Source organism: Natator depressus, chromosome 27, assembly GCF_965152275.1.
Source record: "Natator depressus isolate rNatDep1 chromosome 27, rNatDep2.hap1, whole genome shotgun sequence".
Classification (NCBI taxonomy): domain Eukaryota; kingdom Metazoa; phylum Chordata; order Testudines; family Cheloniidae; genus Natator; species Natator depressus.
This window is the reverse complement of record NC_134260.1, coordinates 570,696-590,419: the sequence shown is the minus strand read 5'-3', so window position 1 is coordinate 590,419 and position 19,724 is coordinate 570,696. Positions and strand designations below refer to the sequence as shown.

Genomic DNA, 19,724 nt, shown 5'->3' with positions numbered 1-19,724 from the left:
AGCTGTAACTGGCAGAAAGGGGTGGATGCGAGGGGCCTCTCAATGGCCTGTCTCAGGAACGGCCCCGGGCTGCCCTGGCCTCCGCCCGCCCTCTGCCGCCCTCCACATGCGCAGGCCTGTGGTCCTCACTGCCCTCGGCCCAGCTTGGTGGAGAACAGGCTGAGCTGCCAGGCCCCTCCATCCAATGGCAACGTGAGCATGGTGATGGTGGGAGAACCAAGACGTGGGAGCGGGGTTCTGGCTGCCGTCCCGTGGGCTGTGTGTGGTTCCTTAGACATCCCCTCTGCAAGAAGCCAGAGGAAGCAAGCGCACCGAGCAATGAGACGCTGCGGCACAACGCGGGGCTTCTAGCTCGTTTATTCTCTGTAGGCAAAAAGGGTTTTCTTTACAAAGGGGGAGGAGCATCATTATGCAGCCCCTCCAAAACACCACAGCTAGTGGGAGAGTATGTTCACGCACAGACACATCAGCCTCTGAGGTTCTCTTCACAAAGGGGGTCACACAGGCAGGAGCATGCTAACCTTGTCTTGTGTTAGCGCTCGGGGATAAAAGAACAGTGTTTCTGCCATCAAATGGTGCAGTTGCTCTCTCCGAACCGCCGGCACTTCATCAGTTTCAGGTAGGTCTCCACCTTGTGCAGGTCTTTCTTGAAGCAGGACAACAGGCCGTAGTTTTTTAACAAGGCGTCTTCGTTCCGGAGATTGATGTCAAATTTGTCATAAGTGGGTCTGAGGACTTGAAATCCCCGGAGGCTTCCATCTTCCAGCTCCTGTGGGGACATGGCAGCTTAGGTGGGAGGGAACGGCTCTTGGGCTGGCACATCAGAGCCCAAAGGCCTGGGACCATGGAAACAAATGGCAAGGCACCTGCACAGCTGAGTGCCTCCCAGTCTCAGCACTCCTGAAGAAGGGGCTTTCACAGGCACAGAAAGCCGGAGACAGGATTCAGGCAGGTGGTGTGGAGCTGGCTTAGCACACTTGCATGGGTGCTTTTGGGAGTTAGCCTGCAAGAGGGAGTATGCTGGGGAGAGGAGCTACTGTCAAACCCAGCACACCCCCTCTCATAGGTGAGCTCATCAGCTACCCAAGACAGGCACCTGGGAGGGAGGGGGAGAGATGGGGTCTGGAAAGGAGGGGCAGAAGGGAGTAGGTGATGTGGATCACCCTCTATGAATGTTACCAAAGGGTGTGCAGGATGAAAGCTCCTCTTTTGGATTCCTGTCAACCTTGGGATGGTCCCTTACCTGCTGCTTCCCTCCCCCCTTCCGTTTTCTTCTTGTAGACTACAAGCACATATGTTTAAAATCCATGGTTCTCAACCCAGCACCCCATGTTACACCAGAAGATAGTTTCCCATCTAGCCATAAAGGAGGTGGGTACTGGGTTGCTGTTCAGAGCTCATGTTCCACTTGTGCACATTCTTTCACATACACATTTTCACAAGAAGAACAATTATACATGTACAATTGTGGACATATTAAACTATAGTCTGCATGAAGAAAGCTGGACAGGGCCCCGGACAAGACACAGCGGTGATGGGAGGGATGTGTGAAACAGGTTGGAGACTGCCTAGGTGTCTCAGTAACACAGCTGGCCAAAGTGCTGGCTTAGGGGAACTGGTACACTGGTGAAATAAATCTCTTTTCTCTTTAACACTTTGCAGTCCCAGTGAAGAAATCTTTAGCTGATGTTACCAGGCTCCTGCTTCTTCTGACTGAAAAGCTTTGTGCACCAGCTGGAGCTTTTTTAGTTTTTTTGGCCAGGTAAGCACTGCTTGAAATGGAAACCTGTTTATTTGACTGGCTTCTCAGCATCACTCTGCCCAAGAATTGAGTACAAGTGTAAGTGAAAACAGGGGGGGTTGCACAAGTGTATGTGAAGTGCTGTTGATGTGTGAGAAGGAAAGAACCCAGCTTGACTCTCAGGGCCAGACTTTCAAAGGCATTTAGTTGCCTAAAGATGCAGCTGGATATGTAGGTGCCTAACTCCCACAGGACTCCCAAGACACTTCTGAAAATGCCACTCAGCTGCTGTCTGCATCTTTGGGCACCTAAGTATTCTTACATATCTGGGCCTCAGAGCCCAGGCTGAGTTTGCGGTAGATCTGCCTACACTACATTGATGACGTCTTCATCATCTGGACCCATGGGAAGGAAACCCTGGAAGAATTCCACCACGATTTCAACAGATGCCACCCACCATCAGCCTCAGCCTGGACACCATCAGCTCAGGATTAAACAAAGACTGTGACTGGCTCGCCAACTACAAAAGCCGTTTCTCCTCCCTTGGTGTTCACACCTCAACTGCTAGAAGAGAGCCTCATCCTCCCTTATTGAACTAACCTCGTTAGCCCTAGCCTGATTCTTGCTTGCATATTTATACCTGCCTGTGGAAATTTCCGCTACATGCATCCGACCAAGTGCGTATTCACCCACGAAAGCTTATGCTCCAATACGCCTGTTAGTCTATAAGGTGCCACAGGACTCTTTGCCCTAGTTAACAGTGTTGCCAATTTAGTCATTTTCCAACCCCCCCTGTAAAGTCAAACACTGCCTCTATACTTTTATTTCTTGGGGAAAACACTGGTCTACACGTATGTTTATGTTAGAGAAGGAAGGTCAAAGAAATGCACCTCGCATTTGGAGCGGGAAGTGGGGAGGTTTGGGATGGTCCCTAGTCCCTGGGGGAGTTCATTCTACAGTCTTGAGCCAGCCCCCAAGAAAGCTCTGTCTGCTGGAGTCCAGGAGAGCAATATGATTCTGTAACCATGTCACATGCTGCTGCTTACCCTCATCAGAGCCTGGATACCTTCTTCTAAGTCCCTCAGTTTTTCGTAGACTCTGTCTGAGGTGCCAAACACAAGGCTATTGGTGAACACCCTGCTTAGGAACTGCACGGGGTTTAACCAGGACTGAATGAGAATCAGTGAAAACCGAAGCAGCTCCATGTCCTGAAATGAAAATAAATTGGGGTCAGAGCTCTGCAGGAAAGGTGTCTTCTAAGCAACAGGCATGTGCTTTCCACTCTAAAACAGAATGTGACTGAAAGGAACTCTGGAGCACTGATGTGCTTAAAGCCTGTCCTCTCCCTATGCAGTACCCTCCAGGGTCACGCATGGTGAAAAGGGTGATGCAAAGAGCAGCGTCTCTCATAAAACACCTTTCATCCCAGAGCATTTTACACACCTTACATATGACGGAATTGCTTTACCCCCAAAGGAAGTGGAATGTGGCTGAGAGCTATGCTACGTGACAGCTTGGGAAAGGAAGTGAGGAATCCTGATGATTCTACAAGGGGAGTTTAAAGAGACAGACTGGAATTCTCCAAACTAGAATTTGGCCAGGACACCTGGAACAACTCCTGCTCAGAAAAATGCCACAGGCTGGTTAATGAGCACAAGTGGCTAAGCACCTCTTGCTTTTATCTCCCATTGGGAAGTTAGCAACCTCCCCCAAGTACCATGCTGGGTCACTGCATTTAGTATTGTCTTTGATGGAATGTGCAGCTGACTACTTCATTCAGTAACCTGAACTTGATCCTCAGAGGTCTCCTCTTCAGGTACTGTCCAGGCCCAGCCCTCTTTAGCTTAGCACATCATGCTTAGCTGTAGTTTTACTGGGCAGGCGCTAAGGAGCTACCTCAGACAATGTAGAGTCCCGTTGCAAACCCTCTTTTCAGAAGCGGCTCTGCTGTCAGAATGTATTTGCCAGGTGAAGAGAACTTACTGATTTCTGCTGGGCATCATCTTTTCCTGTGGGAGCCGGAATGGTTTCTGAATAACAAAATGCTGATTGGGAAATTTTGTTGGAATGCCTCTGCTCCTCTGGAATATAGGTCCGTTCCTGTGAAAACATCCCAAACACACTGAGAACTGCTCTTTCTAGTGCCCTGGGAAGGGGCCTGGGACCCTTCGCCCCAGGCTGAACTGTACTGTTAACAAGGTGGGAAAATGAAAGAAAAGGTGACAGATGCTGTGAAGGGCTGGCAGGTGGGAAATGGCATGCAATTCCATTGATGAGCCAGCATGTTGGCCAAGTAGTTACTGAGGCTAAAGATCAGCCTCTGACTAGGTCTGTGCTATGGAATAACACGTGCAGTATTCAGTTTAGCTTCTCAAAGGAAGGACATGGACATGTAATCCCATTTGTAATTCTGCAAGCTAAGGTAGCAGAAAACCAGACAATTTTGGAAAGCCCAAGGTCTGCCAGCTCCATAAGTAAATTATACACTCCTTGGACGCAGTAAGTCTTGTAAAGATGTGTCATCTCCCATGGCTTCCGGGGGCATTGATGCCAGGTTCCCCTCAGTGAAGGTGTCTGAGCCACTCTGGGCTTTGGAAACTGAACTGTAATGCTGGTCACCATGAGGGGACAAGCAAATGTGGCGGATGAGAAAGAGAAATGGGGGGAGGGCAGGGGAACGTGAGGAAGAGGGGGGACTGGGGTGCAGGAAGGAGACTAATGGTTGTTGCTGGGAAAGGTGGGGAGATGGTGGGGGACATGAGAGATGCATGGGAATATGGAGATTGGGACATAAATGAGTTCAGAACCCCTGCCCAGGATTGGAGAGAACTCCACAAACTGAATATGTCTGCGTTTGTGGGGAAAGATTATCCCATTTTCAAATAACATGGGAGTCCAATGTCACAACCCCGTGATACTTACAAACTCTTTGTATGTGTCAGCAGCCAGCAGGTGGAGGTGCTGGGCCCTCAGCACGGCATTGGCAAACAGACTGGAGAGGGGCATGGCAGGGAAGGCTGCTGCCCCCTGGGGCCACTGCAGTCCCAAGATGATTGCAGCAAAGAGCAGAGGAGAAAAATATGACCCTGCAAAAGAAAGGGGAGGTGTCAGTAATTCTGGGGGCAGTGGCCTAATTACTGTTGGGGTGGGGGGTGGAAGGCTACAATGAAGCCCCTTCCATCCTCTTTGTTCTTTCCAGAGCTGGCACATAGGGTAAGCTGATGGTGTGTTGGGGTTCAAAGGGGCAGCTGGTGACTGCTTCATACATTTAAGACCATTCTGATCATCTTGTTTCAACTCCTGCGTAGCACAGGCCAAACAACCTCAACCAGGGATTCCTGCATCACGCCCAGAACTTCTGGTTGAGCTCAAGAGTATCTCTCCAAAAGACATCCAGTCCTGACTGACTGACAGCAAGTGACGGAGAATCCCCCACGTCCCTGGATAAGCTGTTCCCATGATTAATTACCCTTGCCATTACAAATGTGCGCCTTATTTCTAGTCTGAATTTATCCAGCTTCAGCTTCCATCCATTGGCTCTTGTTCTGCCTTGTCTGCTGGATTAAAGAGCCCTCTATGATCAGAAATCTTCACCTCCTGGAGGTCTTTACAGATCAGGATCAAGTCACCTTTTAGCCTTTTCTTGGACAAACTAAACAGACTGAATCTTTCACTGTGAGGCCGGTCTTCCAGACCTCGAATCATTCTTGTAGCTCTTTTCTGAACCCTGGCCTTTGCACTCATTGTACTTACCCATTCATATTACCATGAGGTTATTTCTGCATAAAATAAACCAGATTAGACAAGCAATATGCAAGTACAATGCCAAAGAGACAGACCTTTTCTTGTATTTTTAAGATTCTCTCATGCTCATCCCCCACCCCCACTCTCTCCCTCTGGCCTGTTCTGTGGTGACTGTGGAAATTCTGTTCCAGACTTGCTGAGCCAGCGTGCCCTCCTCCTTACCCAGGGCTCGCCTGGTGCTTTACAAAGGGGCAGAGAATCCTTCCCTCCATTTTACAGATGGGGAAACAGCCTTTGAGAGATGAAAGCCAAAACTTTCAAACATGGGCGCCTAAATACGAGTGGGCTGGCTCCGAAGGGCCGAGCACCCACAGCTTCCCCTGCAATCAGTGGCAGCACCCAGCATGCCTGAAATTCAGGGTGCTTCTTTAGGAGCCTCAATATGGATTTACAATGCCTGACTTTAGACAGCCAGAATTAAACGTGTTGGTCCTAGTCTCTGTGTCCTAGTTCCCCCTTGCCAGCTGGGGTACCGATACACATCTTCCTGGGGGACTGGGGAAGGTTTGGTTAATATTGGGGCAGTGCTTTGAAAATGTAAAACACTCTGTAATTGTTATCGGAGCACACACTGGTTCGAGGGGTGGAGTGGATTGCACATTACGATCACAGGCTTCAGTGGACACATACTCCCCAGCATTGCAGCCAGAAAAACACCCACCTCCTCTTCTTCCCCCCCAAGGGCAGAAATAAAGCCAGTCTCTTTCACCGGTGCCTGTCCAGGGCAAGCAGAAACAGCTCTAGTGAGGTTCTTGGGTGCTGGGGCAGGTGTGTGGGTGTGTGTGGGGGGGGGTGTAAGGCTAGCGAGTGGTGCCAGGTGCAAAGTCTAATGCCAATGGATGGTGCTGAAGGTCATGGGTTCCGAGGTGAGGTGGGTGATGCCAGTAGGTGGTGCTGGAAGTTCTGGGTACAGGTGGGAGCTGGGTGACGCTAAGGCATTATGACAGGTTTCAGAGTAACAGCCGTGTTAGTCTGTATTCGCAAAAAGAAAAGGAGGACTTGTGGCACCTTAGAGACTAACCAATTTATTTGAGCATAAGCTTTCGTGAGCTACAGCTCAAATAAATTGGTTAGTCTCTAAGGTGCCACAAGTACTCCTTTTCTTAAGGCATTATGGATGCAAAGGGGAGTTGGTGTTGCCAGTGGGTGGTACTGGGGCTTTGGGATAAACTACATTTCTGTCTGATCAATGATCTAAAGACTACTGCTTAGAAATGTTTATTGATCCTGACATCATGTGTACAGGTTCCAGGGGAGTGCATCTCTGCCCTGGCAAATCCTAGAGCACCAGACCTGAAAGCCCGGCTGTCATCTCACTGGCTACATTCCTCTTCTCAATATTTTTGTTTTATTGGATGTTAACTGTGTTCAAAAGTTCCTCAAAACACACTGAAAATCTCTTCGCCCCTCTCCCACCAAAGCCCTTTGAGTCTTACGCAGCTGACATTGTTTCTGTAAGCCGCTGTTCTTTCCCAGCTGAGGAGGAGCCGTCATGGCCCTATGAAACCTAAGGGGTTTCATCATCCCTCCCCCACGGTGTCCAATATTTTCTCCATCAGGCCCTGTCTGCACTCAGAAGAAGGGTGTATAGCTAACAGCTGGCGACTAACATGAGGTAAACTCCTAGTGAGGACGAGCCAGTTGTAGGATTAACACATGTTAATCCTGTTTATCTCAACTTGCTAATGCATGTGAAAACTATACACAGCAATGGTTTCACTGTGATTTTACCTTGTGTTAGCTAACACCAGAGAAGAACACACCTTTCTCCTAGTGTGTACCTGAGTGTGGATTTCCTCATAAAAAAGAGGAAATTCTCATCCCTCGACACCATGAGTCTCAAATGGCTTCTTTGGGCAAGGGAACAGTAAGTGAGGGACAAAGACAAGCATTTTCGGGTTAGTGAAATTACCGAGCAATCTTGCATTGTTAATATTTGGTAATAATGAGCACAGTCCTTACAATAACAAATGAGACAAGAGCCAGGCTTCATAAACTGGTCATTCTGAGGACTGGCTTCAGTTCCAGCTACTTTGTAGCAGGTAAAGATCTCATGAGTTCCCTGAGTCAGGGATTAATGCGCACATGTACAGGTTGGTCTTCACCTAGCTGCCATTTTTTCAGGTGCAAATATTTTGGGGCACAATTTTGACCCCACAATTTGTGTCACTTAGACACCCAAGCCATTGATTATTCCACGTATTGTGGCCACAGACGTCTGGGTGATCTAAATCGTGTGAGAATACCTGCAGGAGCAAAATAGCAGGCAGTTATTTGTAGCCTTCGTTTCCATCCCCAAAACCTGTCCATGCTGCTTTGTACCCCGGGATTCTAGTCTGCCAGGTTGCATGAGGCATTGTTTTTAGCCCTGAGGTCTTGAGAGAGGGGCCTTGAAAAGCAGCTCAGAACTGAAGCGGAGTGATAAAGGTGTAGTCAGAATAATGGGATGCCTGAGGTCTGATATCTTGTGAGCCACCACAGAGCACCTGCTCTACCGCTACTGCTCAGCTTCCCCATGGGGGATCACATTCGTGTCTGTCAGTCATACCTTTGAAACTGTCACAGGCTCTTCAAACCGGACAAAACCACAGATCGTCACAAACCATTTCCCAGAGAGGCATCCCAGCATCCCAACAGACTCGACTACTCTGCTGGTCAGAGTAATGCAGTGCCATGGAAAGCCGGCAACTCTCCCTGTACCTGAGATCAGCCGGCGTCTGAACCTGGAGGGCCCCAGCCCAGCAGATCCAGCCCAGACAAAGTGTATATGGCTTGAGAAAGGAGATAAAACTTGAAGAGTGTGGGGGGCAGGGCAGACCTAAGGGTATATCCCGAACCATAGTGAACATGAGGTATCACTGAGCCCAGAACAAAGGATGTTCCCAGACAAAACACCTGGAATCGGAGTAAATACGTGTTGCTAATGAAAGGGGGAAAACACCCATTCGAGCGTTGTCTTCCAAGACTGCCAGGTTGGCTCTCTTGGCACATATGGAGCAGGGTTTAACCCTTAGGAGCCTGAAGATGAGTTTAAGGTGAGGGATAGGAGTGGAGCAGAGTCTTATTAGTCTCCTGCAGTTTCCCTCCTCCTTCCCCTTTCACGCCCCTTCCTTGAATGAGAGCCCCTTCCTCCACAGGAGCTGATGAAGGGGAGAGAGCCTCCTGCACCCCACCTGCCAGACCTACCCCATCAGCCATCTCCGTCAGCATGGAGCCAGGCAGTATTTATCCCAGGTTCTGCTGACCTCCCACAGCTGCAGGGCTGGGGATCAGCAAGGGGTGGAGCAAGGCTCCTCTGCAGCAGGGGTGTGGATGTGATAGATGGGGCAGCTATGCCCTGTTACTCCAGCACCCCTGAACATACCCACACGCCCCAGCAAACCAGCTGTTTTATTATCTGTCATGGGCCAGGATCTCCTTGTACCAGGCACTGTACAAACACAGCAGAGATGATCCCTGCCCCAACAAGCTTACAACCCCCTCGACATTGGCTAGTGTTCTTAGGATTAGTGCAATGGAGCTGAGCTTTAAAAAACATAATTTCGAACTTCCTGACTTTTGTGTGATTAAAATGATAACCTCCCTGTTGCTTAGGAACACAGAAATCACCAGGCTGGATCAGACCTGCGGCCCCTCTATTCCAGTATCCTGGCTCTAACACTGCCCAGCACCAGCTGCTTCAGAGGAAGGTGCAAGGACCCTGCATTAGCAGGTACAAAATAATCTTCCCCCACATAAAGGTCCTGGTCTCTGATAGTGAGAGATTGGCTTAAGCCCTGAAGCAGCAGATTTAATATGCCTTCATAATTTTTGCTAGTAATAGAAATTATAACTCTGGATATTCCTGTGTCCATAGAAATGTCCAATCCCCTTTTAAAATTGCTAAATTCTTGGCCTCCATATCTTCCTGTGGCAGTGAGTTCCACAAGCTAATTACGCATTGTGTGAAAACATATTTCCTTTATCGGGTTTGAAAGTCCCATCTTTTACCATAGACATTGAGTTTACATGGCAATACTGTCCTCTCTCTGCACTGGGTCCCACCAGCCTGCACTGATGTTCACAGTACTTTACAATTCAGATATAAAAAGGTACCTGAAGCCATTTCTCTTTGGTAAGTTGCAGTTGCTCAGGTGCTGTTTGAAGCTGGATGTTTCTAGGCTGATAGTGGGAACCTTTGAGCCATTCTTATATACTGGGGGTCATTGTAATATTTATGCATGTTCCCATGAACGTGAGACACCATTCCCCCCTGCCATATTGGTCTATGCATAAATGCACAGGTGTTCACAATGGTGTTACCTACTCAGAATTGTATTATACATAAATGTAAAGTGTATCACGGATGTTTGCCTAGTGCTAAATTTAGCACTGAATGATCCCCCCATGTTCTGTTTATTGTAAATAGAGGTCATCTAACAGAGATGTTCATCCCCAATTTCAGCAACCACTGGGTAACTCATCCTCCACATTGTTCACTGTGCTGGGTAGAAAATGTACCCTCCTCCTAGCTGGATGGGGCAAACCTTGCTCTGACCTGACAGGGACAGCTGATTTCTCAAGGCGGCCTTCAGAAGAAGCAAATGGGATACTGCGCAGTATTTGTTGCTTGGGACAACACATGTCAGCCGCTCTCCAGAGCAGAATGACTGTGTATTAAAACATGGGCAGTGTGGATGGAGGGACAGATCCAGCAAAAGAGGCCCCCGCTTCTCCCAACGTGCTTGTCTATTGTCCACCCTGTACATTGCAAAACCAGATCCAAAACCTATTAGTTAGGCCCCTGGTATTCTAAAGCACTTTAGACCTAAATTCTGTTACAAAGCCCTGGATTTATGTAACGGAGCTGCACTGAGTTTCACTGCAAATGGGGATTTCTGTTTTAGTCTATATCAGTTCTTATACTGTGCTCATCACCATTGTATCTGAGCATCTTCCAGTAGTGCATGAAATGACATGGCTAACATCTGTCATGTGCTGTTTGTTCTCTCATCCTCTCCCCAGGGGAGAAGTGGGGCAGAGGAGTGTCTTGCTTTGGTAGGGTGTTTTGGATTTCTTGAGGACGGTTTTGTTTTGTTTCTTTGTTGATTTGTTTTTGTTCTGCAATACATCTGTTGCTGTGTGTTTGTAAGAGATGGCAGGTCAAAGAACTGTACCGTGCACTTGGAACAGAAGGTGGGGAGGTTTGCGATGGGCTTTAGTTCCTGGGGGAGTTCGCTTGACAGTCTTGCTTCAGTACTGACAGAAAGTTCCGTCTCCTGCACAAATAAGCTTTACTCTTGTTGTAGAGAGTTCCACTGGGCCAGAGGAGTGAAGGTGTGGACTACAGTCTTCACCCCAGAGTTTCAGGCAGCCTTTTAGATATCCTGGGCCTAGGCTATGGAGCGCCGTGAGGATCTGAATATGATTTGCTCTTGTAGGGAAGCCAGCATGGAGAGTGGCGGACTGGTCGTACGTAGCCTGTGTGGCTGAGGGGAGGCGTTGCAGTGTGTGGTGCTCGTTGGAGTTCTCTGCATGCAGAAGTCTCCATGCCCAGGTATATGACATTGTTGCTGTCCAGCCGAGAGGTGACGAAGACGTGAGTAACTGAGGCCAGGTCTTCATCTGCCAGGGCGGGATGGAGTCTCCCAGCCAGCCGGACTCGCATTGTTCTTCAGGAGGCAATGTGAATTGAGGGCAAAACCAGCCAGTGAGCTTCCTTTTTCCCGAAGCAACTCCCAGAGCCCAGCGCAAGACATGTTATCAGGAATACAGAGTGTTGGGGGCATCACAGCAGGGGGGTCTGCCCAGGTTTCCTGGTATTTCCTCAGTGGGAAAAAAGGACTAATTCAGAAGCAATTTCCAGTCTTCCATCCATGAGTGTGAAATTTCACTGAGTCTAAACAGAGGGCTAGTGAGGGAGGGAAGGTGGCTGGTCAAAGTAGCTGCTAGGCCTCATTTCAGACAGTGCGGGGAGGGGAATCTACATGTGCCTCTGCTATTCAGGTGAAGCTGGGGGAGCAGCGGAGAGGTGGGGGGTGTTAGAAGGTCTGCATGGCAGTCACCACCTCTTGCCACCCTTTTCTTGGTCTCTCCTGCAGGCCCCCTGCCCCTGTCTTCCCTGCTTCTGGCCATTGAACTGGGGCCCTTCTCATGGCACTCCCATGCAATGTCCTGAGCCCACCAGACATTGCTGACAAAAGCACTGGGGGCCATCTGGTTTGGTCTGCACCCTCACATGTGATCCAACTCTCCTTTGGGCTCATCATCCAGGGCAAGCAGCCCCCCAGGTGCTGGATCCAGGGACGCAAGGTTTGACGTAGGCTCGTTAATAAAAACACTGTTGGGAGGACGAGTATGGTGTGTTCCTGGAAGCCACTCGGTGTTTGTATCCTGTAGGCGCGACAACGTCAGAGAGTAAATGTCAGGGCCCCAGGCAGGGAGAGTGCTGGATCCTGCTGCTACCGCATATCTGGTAACTCCGGAGCCAGCAGCATCTGGGGGTGTTTTTCTCCTGCCACTCCAGAGTATGTTTGCAGATGTCAGGCTGTGTCAGGTGCATGTAGGACAGGAGGTGCCCTGCCCAGCCGTCAGGTGCTGGGTAAGACTCAGCTCTTGGGGAGAGGGAACCCGCTGGGAAGTCCAGCCAGCATAACTGTGTGTGTATGGCACTTCACGCAGTGGGGGTCACTCGGCGGCAGTGCACTGAAAACACACCACCAAGGCAGCGATCTGCGTTACAAGGACATTCTGTAGGTTGCTAAGTCAAGCACTTGGAAGTGCCAGATTGACGCAACCTTCATTCTTTCCCATTGTGCGTGCGTCCTGGGTATTGAATGAGGCAGGGGTACAATGGGAAACCCATGTGGGATCTTGTAATCATAGACTGTACCAGGTGTGTGCGCCCAAAGGGCAGAACAAGGGCTGTACAAGCAACCAGAAGCTGTACAGCTGGCATTTCCAAACTTGTAAGCACCCGAAATAACTGTCTTGTAATGTCGATTTACTGCAGGCAACATCCTAGGGGGTTTTTTACAAAGAAAAACCAGATTCTGTTATGCACAGTGATGAGCCCCTCACTGTGCATCATCAGCAGAGTTTTAACTCTGAGCCATCAGCATTTCCGCACAGATTGCTCACACTGGGGCTACAGGATTACATTATCTGGAGCCAGGCAAGGGGTTATTCCAGCGGGAATGGACTGCTGGGCCCAGGTGCTGGATCTAAAGGTGGTTGATTGGTTGGGGGTGGGGGGGAGCTGGCTCACTGTGGTCTCTGTCTCCCCCGACTTCCAGAACTGGGGGAACTCCAGACCCTTGTGTTATCCCAAGAGGGTGGGAATGGGCCACTGGAGCCAAGGGCTTGGTCCTGGGGGAGGTTTCCAGTCCTGCTCTCTCTCCAGCCTCGGCACTGCAGCTCGTCTGGCAGCTCCCAGCTGTGCCCAGCCCAGCGCATGTAGCTGCTGCTGCAGCTTTGGGGGAGGCAGGAGCCCAGCCCTCTTGAATGGATGTGGATTTAGTTCTTATTTTCCAAAAATTTCCTGAGAAATGGCTGTTTTCCAGTTTATATCTTAGCACTAGGAGAACAGGATTTTATGAAACAAAGACGAGGCCCAAGGCTGTCCCCCGGCTGAGTATCAAAGACTTGCTGCAAACAAGGAAGGCGGGAGAGCTTCTCAAAGGAGAGGCGACAAGAATCCTTTCTAATGGAAAGTAATCGGCAACCCAAGTATAGGGACTGCTGCCAGATCCCCCTGGCATTGCTGCGAGCTCTTGCAGTTTGCATGAGTCTCATGCTGTCTGGTGTTTTTCTTAAAGCCGCAAGTCCAGGAATGATGTAAGCACATGAGAATCTCATTGAACCCCCCTTCCAGATCCCGAGAAAAGGATGAAAACATGGCCCCTAAGGGCTCCACAATCAAGGCGAAGACGGGGAACCCCACATTCGTTGCTTGTTAAAAATCTCATGATTTGTAAGCCATCCTCGGGGTTTTTGAATGCGTGGAGTTAGTGACCCTAAGGCAGGTTCTGTGCCACCCGCTCCCCAGGCTCCGGATAGGGTGTGTCTGGGATGGGGATGGGAGAGAGGCCCTAGCGGCTCCTGGGCTGCTTTGGGCCCCTGCTGGCCCAGGTTGGGGGGGAAGCGGGCAGGTGGCTGCTCCTTGTCTCTTCCCCCAGCGATGCCGCACTGCACACACAGGATGTGCTGCACACACAGGGCGTGTTGCAGTTTCTCTCTGTTTCCTGCCTGCGGAAGGGACAGAGTTAGCCCTGCTCTGTGAAACAACAGGAAAGAAATGGTTTGGGTTCAGTGAGTCGCAGGAAACGAGCCCAGCCCGTGAAGCAACTGTCAGTGCAAAATCTCTCTTGCATCTTTCCGACCTGCCCCCAACACTCTAGCACGCTGGTGGGTGGGGGCGCAGTATATTTGTGTGACAGCAGCGACTACAGGCTCCTCCTGGGAACAGGGCCCGCTGGGCAGGGTGCTGTGCACACACAGGAAGAGTCAGCCCTGCCTCAGGTTGCTTCCAGTTAGCAGGTGGGGAGCGGGCAGCGAGATCTTTGCAGTGAGGGTGAATGGCAAAGGCCATCCCGGGGCCATGTACACTCACTGCAAGGGCAGGTCTGCGCTGCAAAGAGAGCTGCTGTGTATTTAACTTGGGTTAGCGCCCAGGTTACAATAGAAGTGAAGACCCGGCAACTTGGCTTTTAACACAGGTTAGCAGCTCGAGCCAAAGCCTGTGGGGCAGCCTGGTGCTGAATTTGAGCCAGAAGTGAGTTGCCGAGCCTCACTGCTGTTCTACCCCAAATTAGCTAATCCCAGGTAACACATCCTTTGAGGCTGCTGGAGAGTGTGAAGGGGCCTGCACGTTAATGAGCGTCTGGCCCCACCAGTCTGAAGGAAAGACTGAAGGAAGCCCGTGGAGGTGAGAAAGGGTTGGGCTGGGTGAGTACAGTCAGATCTGCGCCAGCTCCCAATGGATGCTCCTATCTCAGGTGAAGAGCACCTCAGTTCAGCGTAGCTTCCCCAGTGAAACCAATGGCTCCAGGATGCCCGCAATGTGAAGTGAGCAAAGCGTTCACACCAACCTTTTTGAGTCCAGTTCTAAAATGACTGAGTTGAACTGGTGCAACCTGGGTGCACAGACAAGGCCTAAGGGATTCAGGAACCCAATCCCATTGCCCTGCAAAGGCAGCTGTGTGCCTAACTCCTTTGGGGCCCTTGCAAATCCCAGGCTGGACTCTGGGTGAAAGAATTTGCCCATCCGTAAGTGACTAGTAGTATTTACATACTACATTACAGAATCAGTCAGTGCTCAATTACTGGGTGTGTGAACCAGTGACCTTTTAATTACAACGAATTACTGACTAATTCAGCTATAGAGTTAAAACAATGTTGAGAAGTTCTGATACTGGCCCTCCCCCACCCCTGTGCATCTCACAGAGCAGGGACCCTCCTTTCCCCCTCCCTCCCGCATTGCACAGAGCTGGAGTATGCCCCTCCCCCATCCTTGGGCATCGCACAGAGCAGGGACCCACTGTGACACTCTGTACCCAAATCAACACCCTGGCACCCCCATATTTATCATGGTGATATGATTATGATATACTTGGTATGAAGTATGCCTTGTGAGGTATCATTCTAAAAGTCTTGATCTGTTGAACATTAATATCCTGTTGGATTATATGCGCTATCATTGTATGTGAAGTTTTGCTATGTGTGTGTTACTGAAATATGGTGTAAGGTTGGAAACACCAACAACCAACTTTCAGGTACAATAATGTAACAGCCAGATGCTGCTGATGGCCCATTAAGGGGAATCCACACTACCAAGGACTATCACAGGAGCTGTGTACAATGAAAACCTCTCAGCGATAGCACATAAACAATGGACACAGCTTGACTCAAATCCTAGCAAAAGATCTACAGCTCCTCCTATAAAGGAGGGGAAATGACCTAATCATTTGGCCTCACTTCCCCTCACAACTCAACACCTGGAAACACCTCTGGAGGACAAAGGCTGAATGGGGGAGGTGGTCCCAGGCTGGAAAGGAGAATCCCAACCTCTATATGCAGGAACTATACCATCCACCAGGGTGAGACACTGCTTGATTCAAATCCTGTCTAGTTTATAGAATTCAGATTGCGGTTTTACTTTCATTTCTTAGGTAACTAACTTTGATCTGTACATTTATTACTTATAATCACTAAAAATCTCTTTCTGTAGTTAATAAACCTGGTTTTATATCTTACTTAAAACAGTGTGTTTTGGTTGAAGTGCCTGGGGAATCTGCTCAGTGTACAAAAGCTGGTGCACCTCCGCTTCCTTTTTTAGAATCATAGAATCTCAGGGTTGGAAGGGACCTCAGGAGGTCATCTAGTCCAACCCCCTGCTCAAAGCAGGACCAATCCCCACCTAAATCATCCCAGCCAGGGCTTTGTCAAGCCTGACCTTAAAAACCTCTAAGGAAGGAGATTCCACCACCTCCCTAGGTAACCCATGCCAGTGTTTCACCACCCTCCTAGTGAAAAAGTTTTTCCTAATATCCAACCTAAACCTCCCCCACTGCAACTTGAGACCATTACTCCTCGTTCTGACATCTGCTACCACTGAGAACAGTCTAGATCCATCCTCTTTGGAACCCCCTTTCAGGTAGTTGAAAGCAGCTATCAAATCCGCCCTCACTCTTCTCTTCTCTTCTGCAGACTAAATAATCCCGGTTCCCTCAGCCTCTCCTCCTAAGTCATGTGTTCCAGTCCCCTAATCATTTTTATTGCCCTCCGCTGGACGTTTTCCAATTTTTCCACATCCTTCTCGTAGTGTGGGGCCAAAAATTGGACACAGTACTCCAGACGAGGCCTTACCAATGCCGAATAGAGGGGAACAATCACATCCCTCGATCTGCTGGCAATGCCCCTACTTGTACAGCCCAAAATGCTGTTAGCCTTCTTGGCAACAAGGGCACACTGTTGACTCATATCCAGCTTCTCGTCCACTGTAACCCCTAGGTCCTTTTCTGCAGAACTGCTGCCGAGCCACTCAGTCCCTAGTCTGTAGCGGTGCATGGGATTCTTCCATCCTAAGTGCAGGACTCTACACTTGTCCTTGTTGAACCGCATCAGATTTCTTTTGACCCAATCTTCCAATTTGTCTAGGTCCCTCTGTATCCTATCCCTACCCTCCAGCGTATCTACCACTCCTCTCAGTTTAGTGTCATCTGCAAACTTGCTGAGGGTGCAATCCACACCATCCTCCAGATCATTAATGAAGATACAGAACAAAACCGGCCCCAGGACCGACCCTTGGGGCACTCCACTTGATACTGGCTGCCAGCTAGACATGGAGCCATTGATCACTACCTGTGGCGGATTGGGAAATAAACTTACACTGGCCAGGCTTCTGACCAGGGCAAGATGGTACACGTGTAGGGTCCTAGCCTGGGGAGCTGGGGGAATTGTCTGGAGCCTCTCTATTGTTGGTTCGTGAGTGTCTCGGAGATCATTCATGTAACTCAGCTGGTTGTGTCCCCACCTGTGGATGGCTGTGCAAGTGCAGGACCTGGAGAGGACTGTAGCATGTCACAGCATTACAGTGTGAGAGGGAGTCCAGGTTGGTGATACAGAGGGCTCAGCGGTACCCCAGTTCTAGATTGCACCCCGGGAAACCCATCACACCTGCCCCCCTCGCACTCCTGGGCATCGCACAGAGCAGGGACCCTCCCCTCCCCCACCACTGGGTATCACACATGCCAGGGTGCTGTTTTGATCTGCTTTAGCACAGCGTAGCCATGGTGTGAGCAGGGGTCAGTCCGTGCCCTATTAGCTGTTCACACTGGGGCTGGGTCAAGTCTGTTACTCTCATGTCTCAGTATCCCAGACCTGTGGGTACCTTATCATGGCATGTGTGAGTGTGGGGCCATTGCAGCCCCGAGGTTTCCACTCTGCCCCTGCACCTTGTCTGGGGAGAGCACCCCTTTCTCCGGCTGGTGCTGCCGTCCCCGCAGCCGGCTCGAAGATCCCAGCTGGGTAATGGGGCTGGGGTAGGCTCTGAAGGACAAACTCTCCACCCCCTGCTCTCCAAGCAGACACTGTGCTGGGAAAGCCCAGGGGAAAATGCTCTGTTTACTGGCCAGTGGGCGCAGCTGGGGCCTGACTCTCGGGGGTGCTAGCACTGAAGGCGCAAGCTGGCCTCAGTGGGTACATCTGCACTGCAGCTGGGCATGTGCCTCTCACACCGGGCAGACAGCCACATGCCAGCTCCACTTGAGCTAGTGTGTTAACAATAGCAGCCTGGCCACTGCAGCTGGGAGACGGTATGGGCTAGCCACCAGAGCTCAGACCCGGGGGATCAGGAGGGCTTGTACTCGGGTGACTAGTTGTTGTCACTGCCTGGGCCACAACGGCCACACTTCTGTTTTTAATTCTAACTTGAGCAGCGCTAGCATCTGTCTGTCCAGGCTGGGAGCCTGGAGTGCTCAGCACTGTGCAAAGCAGGCCCTGGCTGGCCGACTCCGTTTGCTTCCGGCTTTCTAGTTGCTTCTCTGGCAGATGTTCTCGGTCCGGTAGTTCGCAGGGCCAGGCAGGTAGCAGCAAAGGCAGCATGTGGCCCATGTGTCTGAGGGGGAGGGTTACACACGGTTGTTGTGGGCAGCTGCTGACAGATAGGGTACAGGTGCAATGACAGGTTGTTTGCATGTTATTGTTCTGTTAATATAAAATCTGTGCTCCAGAAATAAGACATCGTCCACCCATCTGCCAGAAGCCCCATTCCGTGGAAACCAGATACTGTGTCAGCAGCCTCACCTGTGCTGTATTTGGGAAGTGCTGGGTAAATCCAAGAGAGGAGTGTGTGCATGGGACCATCTGGCCAGGACCCTTTCAACAGTGAGCAGTAACGACAGACGGTGGCTGTGTAAAGGGACAGATGCTTTAGCCAAAGCTGCTTAATGTTACACTCGGTCTCTCGTGCCTTGTGAGCCGGACTTTCCGTCACGTGACCTACCCCAGGCTGAAAACAAACTCACCAAAGCGGAGGCCAGTTTTCAGTCAGTTCTGTGGGCAAGGGTTGTGGAAATTGCCCTGGGGTGGGCTGCATCTCCTGGACACCGCCTCCCCATACATGTTTGCAATCACATAGCTTCTCTGGGACAACCACATAGCAATGGCTCCCATGGAAAGGTTCTTAGGAGAGCACGGGCGGGTGCTTAGCTCCCTTCAGTGCAACCAGGCACAAGCTTCCGAAACTCCAGCTCTTTGGATCCCTTAGAGCCACAGCGAGGTATTGGCTGTGGGTGGATGTGCGCCGTTGGAGAGAAAATGCAGCCAAGAATTTCCAGGATGCCTCCGAATCCTACAGTTTCTTCCTGCAGATCCTCCCGAAGAGCAACCCTTTCCTGTCCCGCGGCTAGAACGCTCATCACCTCCTGCCTGCAGCAGGGCAGCCTCTTCTCCACTTCCCTGGTACCTGCCTGGTCCTCATACGGCCCATTCTGCTACAGTCACCCTCCTGGCCCATTGCCCTGCTGTGTCACACCCCTCCTTGCGACTCCCACTTGCTCCCCCTTGATCCATGAGTCTCACACACAAGCTTCTGGGCCGTACTTGGAAGGCCCTGCACAGCTTCGCCCATCCCCCTGCTTGTGTAAAATGTCATCTCTCGCCGCCTTCCTTTACTTCCTTTGCTCTTCCACTACACCAGCCACTTCTTTGATGCGCCCATTGGCAGTTCTGCAGCCTCTTGTGCACTGCCCCTTGTGCAGGAAGCAACATCCCTGAACAGATCCCACAAGCCCCTGCCATGTCTCCCTTCAGATCCCTCCTCACTGCTGCTGGCAGCCGATGGTAAATGGGCCACGAGGGTTGGCAGGAGACCAGCAAAGGATTGTATATTCTGATGACTGACCCCCCGGCTCTGTCCCAGGTCAGTGGTTTGTTCCATTTACTTTTTGTGCCTCGTCGTTCTTTGGGGCAGGCACTGTCCTTTCCATGTGTCGGTATAGCACCTAGGTCAACGAGGCTTTGATCCTGGTCAGGGCTGCTGGGCCCTCCACGAATACAAGGCGGTGCTAGAGACCTCCTGGCTCACCTGGCAGCAAAAGCCTGTAGAAGCAGCTGCAAACAGGCCCAGCACTCCCTTCCCAGCCAGCCCCTCCGAAATCACTGGCATGGGTGTGTGCATCTTACTGGTGCAGTGTGGGGA

At 50.6% G+C, this 19,724-nt stretch overlaps 1 protein-coding gene across 1 annotated transcript; it reads right to left on the bottom strand.

Moving 5' to 3' along the window:
- Window positions 1-369: 369 nt before the first annotated feature.
- On the bottom strand, window positions 370-9,709 carry LOC141978472 (somatotropin). Its single transcript, XM_074940613.1, has 5 exons — window positions 9,641-9,709; window positions 4,664-4,827; window positions 3,725-3,841; window positions 2,788-2,949; window positions 370-769 (listed from the first exon to the last, which is right to left on the bottom strand). Exons 1-5 carry the CDS (start codon window positions 9,648-9,650, stop codon window positions 569-571), a joined length of 654 nt encoding a protein of 217 aa, XP_074796714.1. The 5' UTR covers window positions 9,651-9,709; the 3' UTR covers window positions 370-568.
- Between the last annotated feature and the right edge of the window lie 10,015 nt (window positions 9,710-19,724).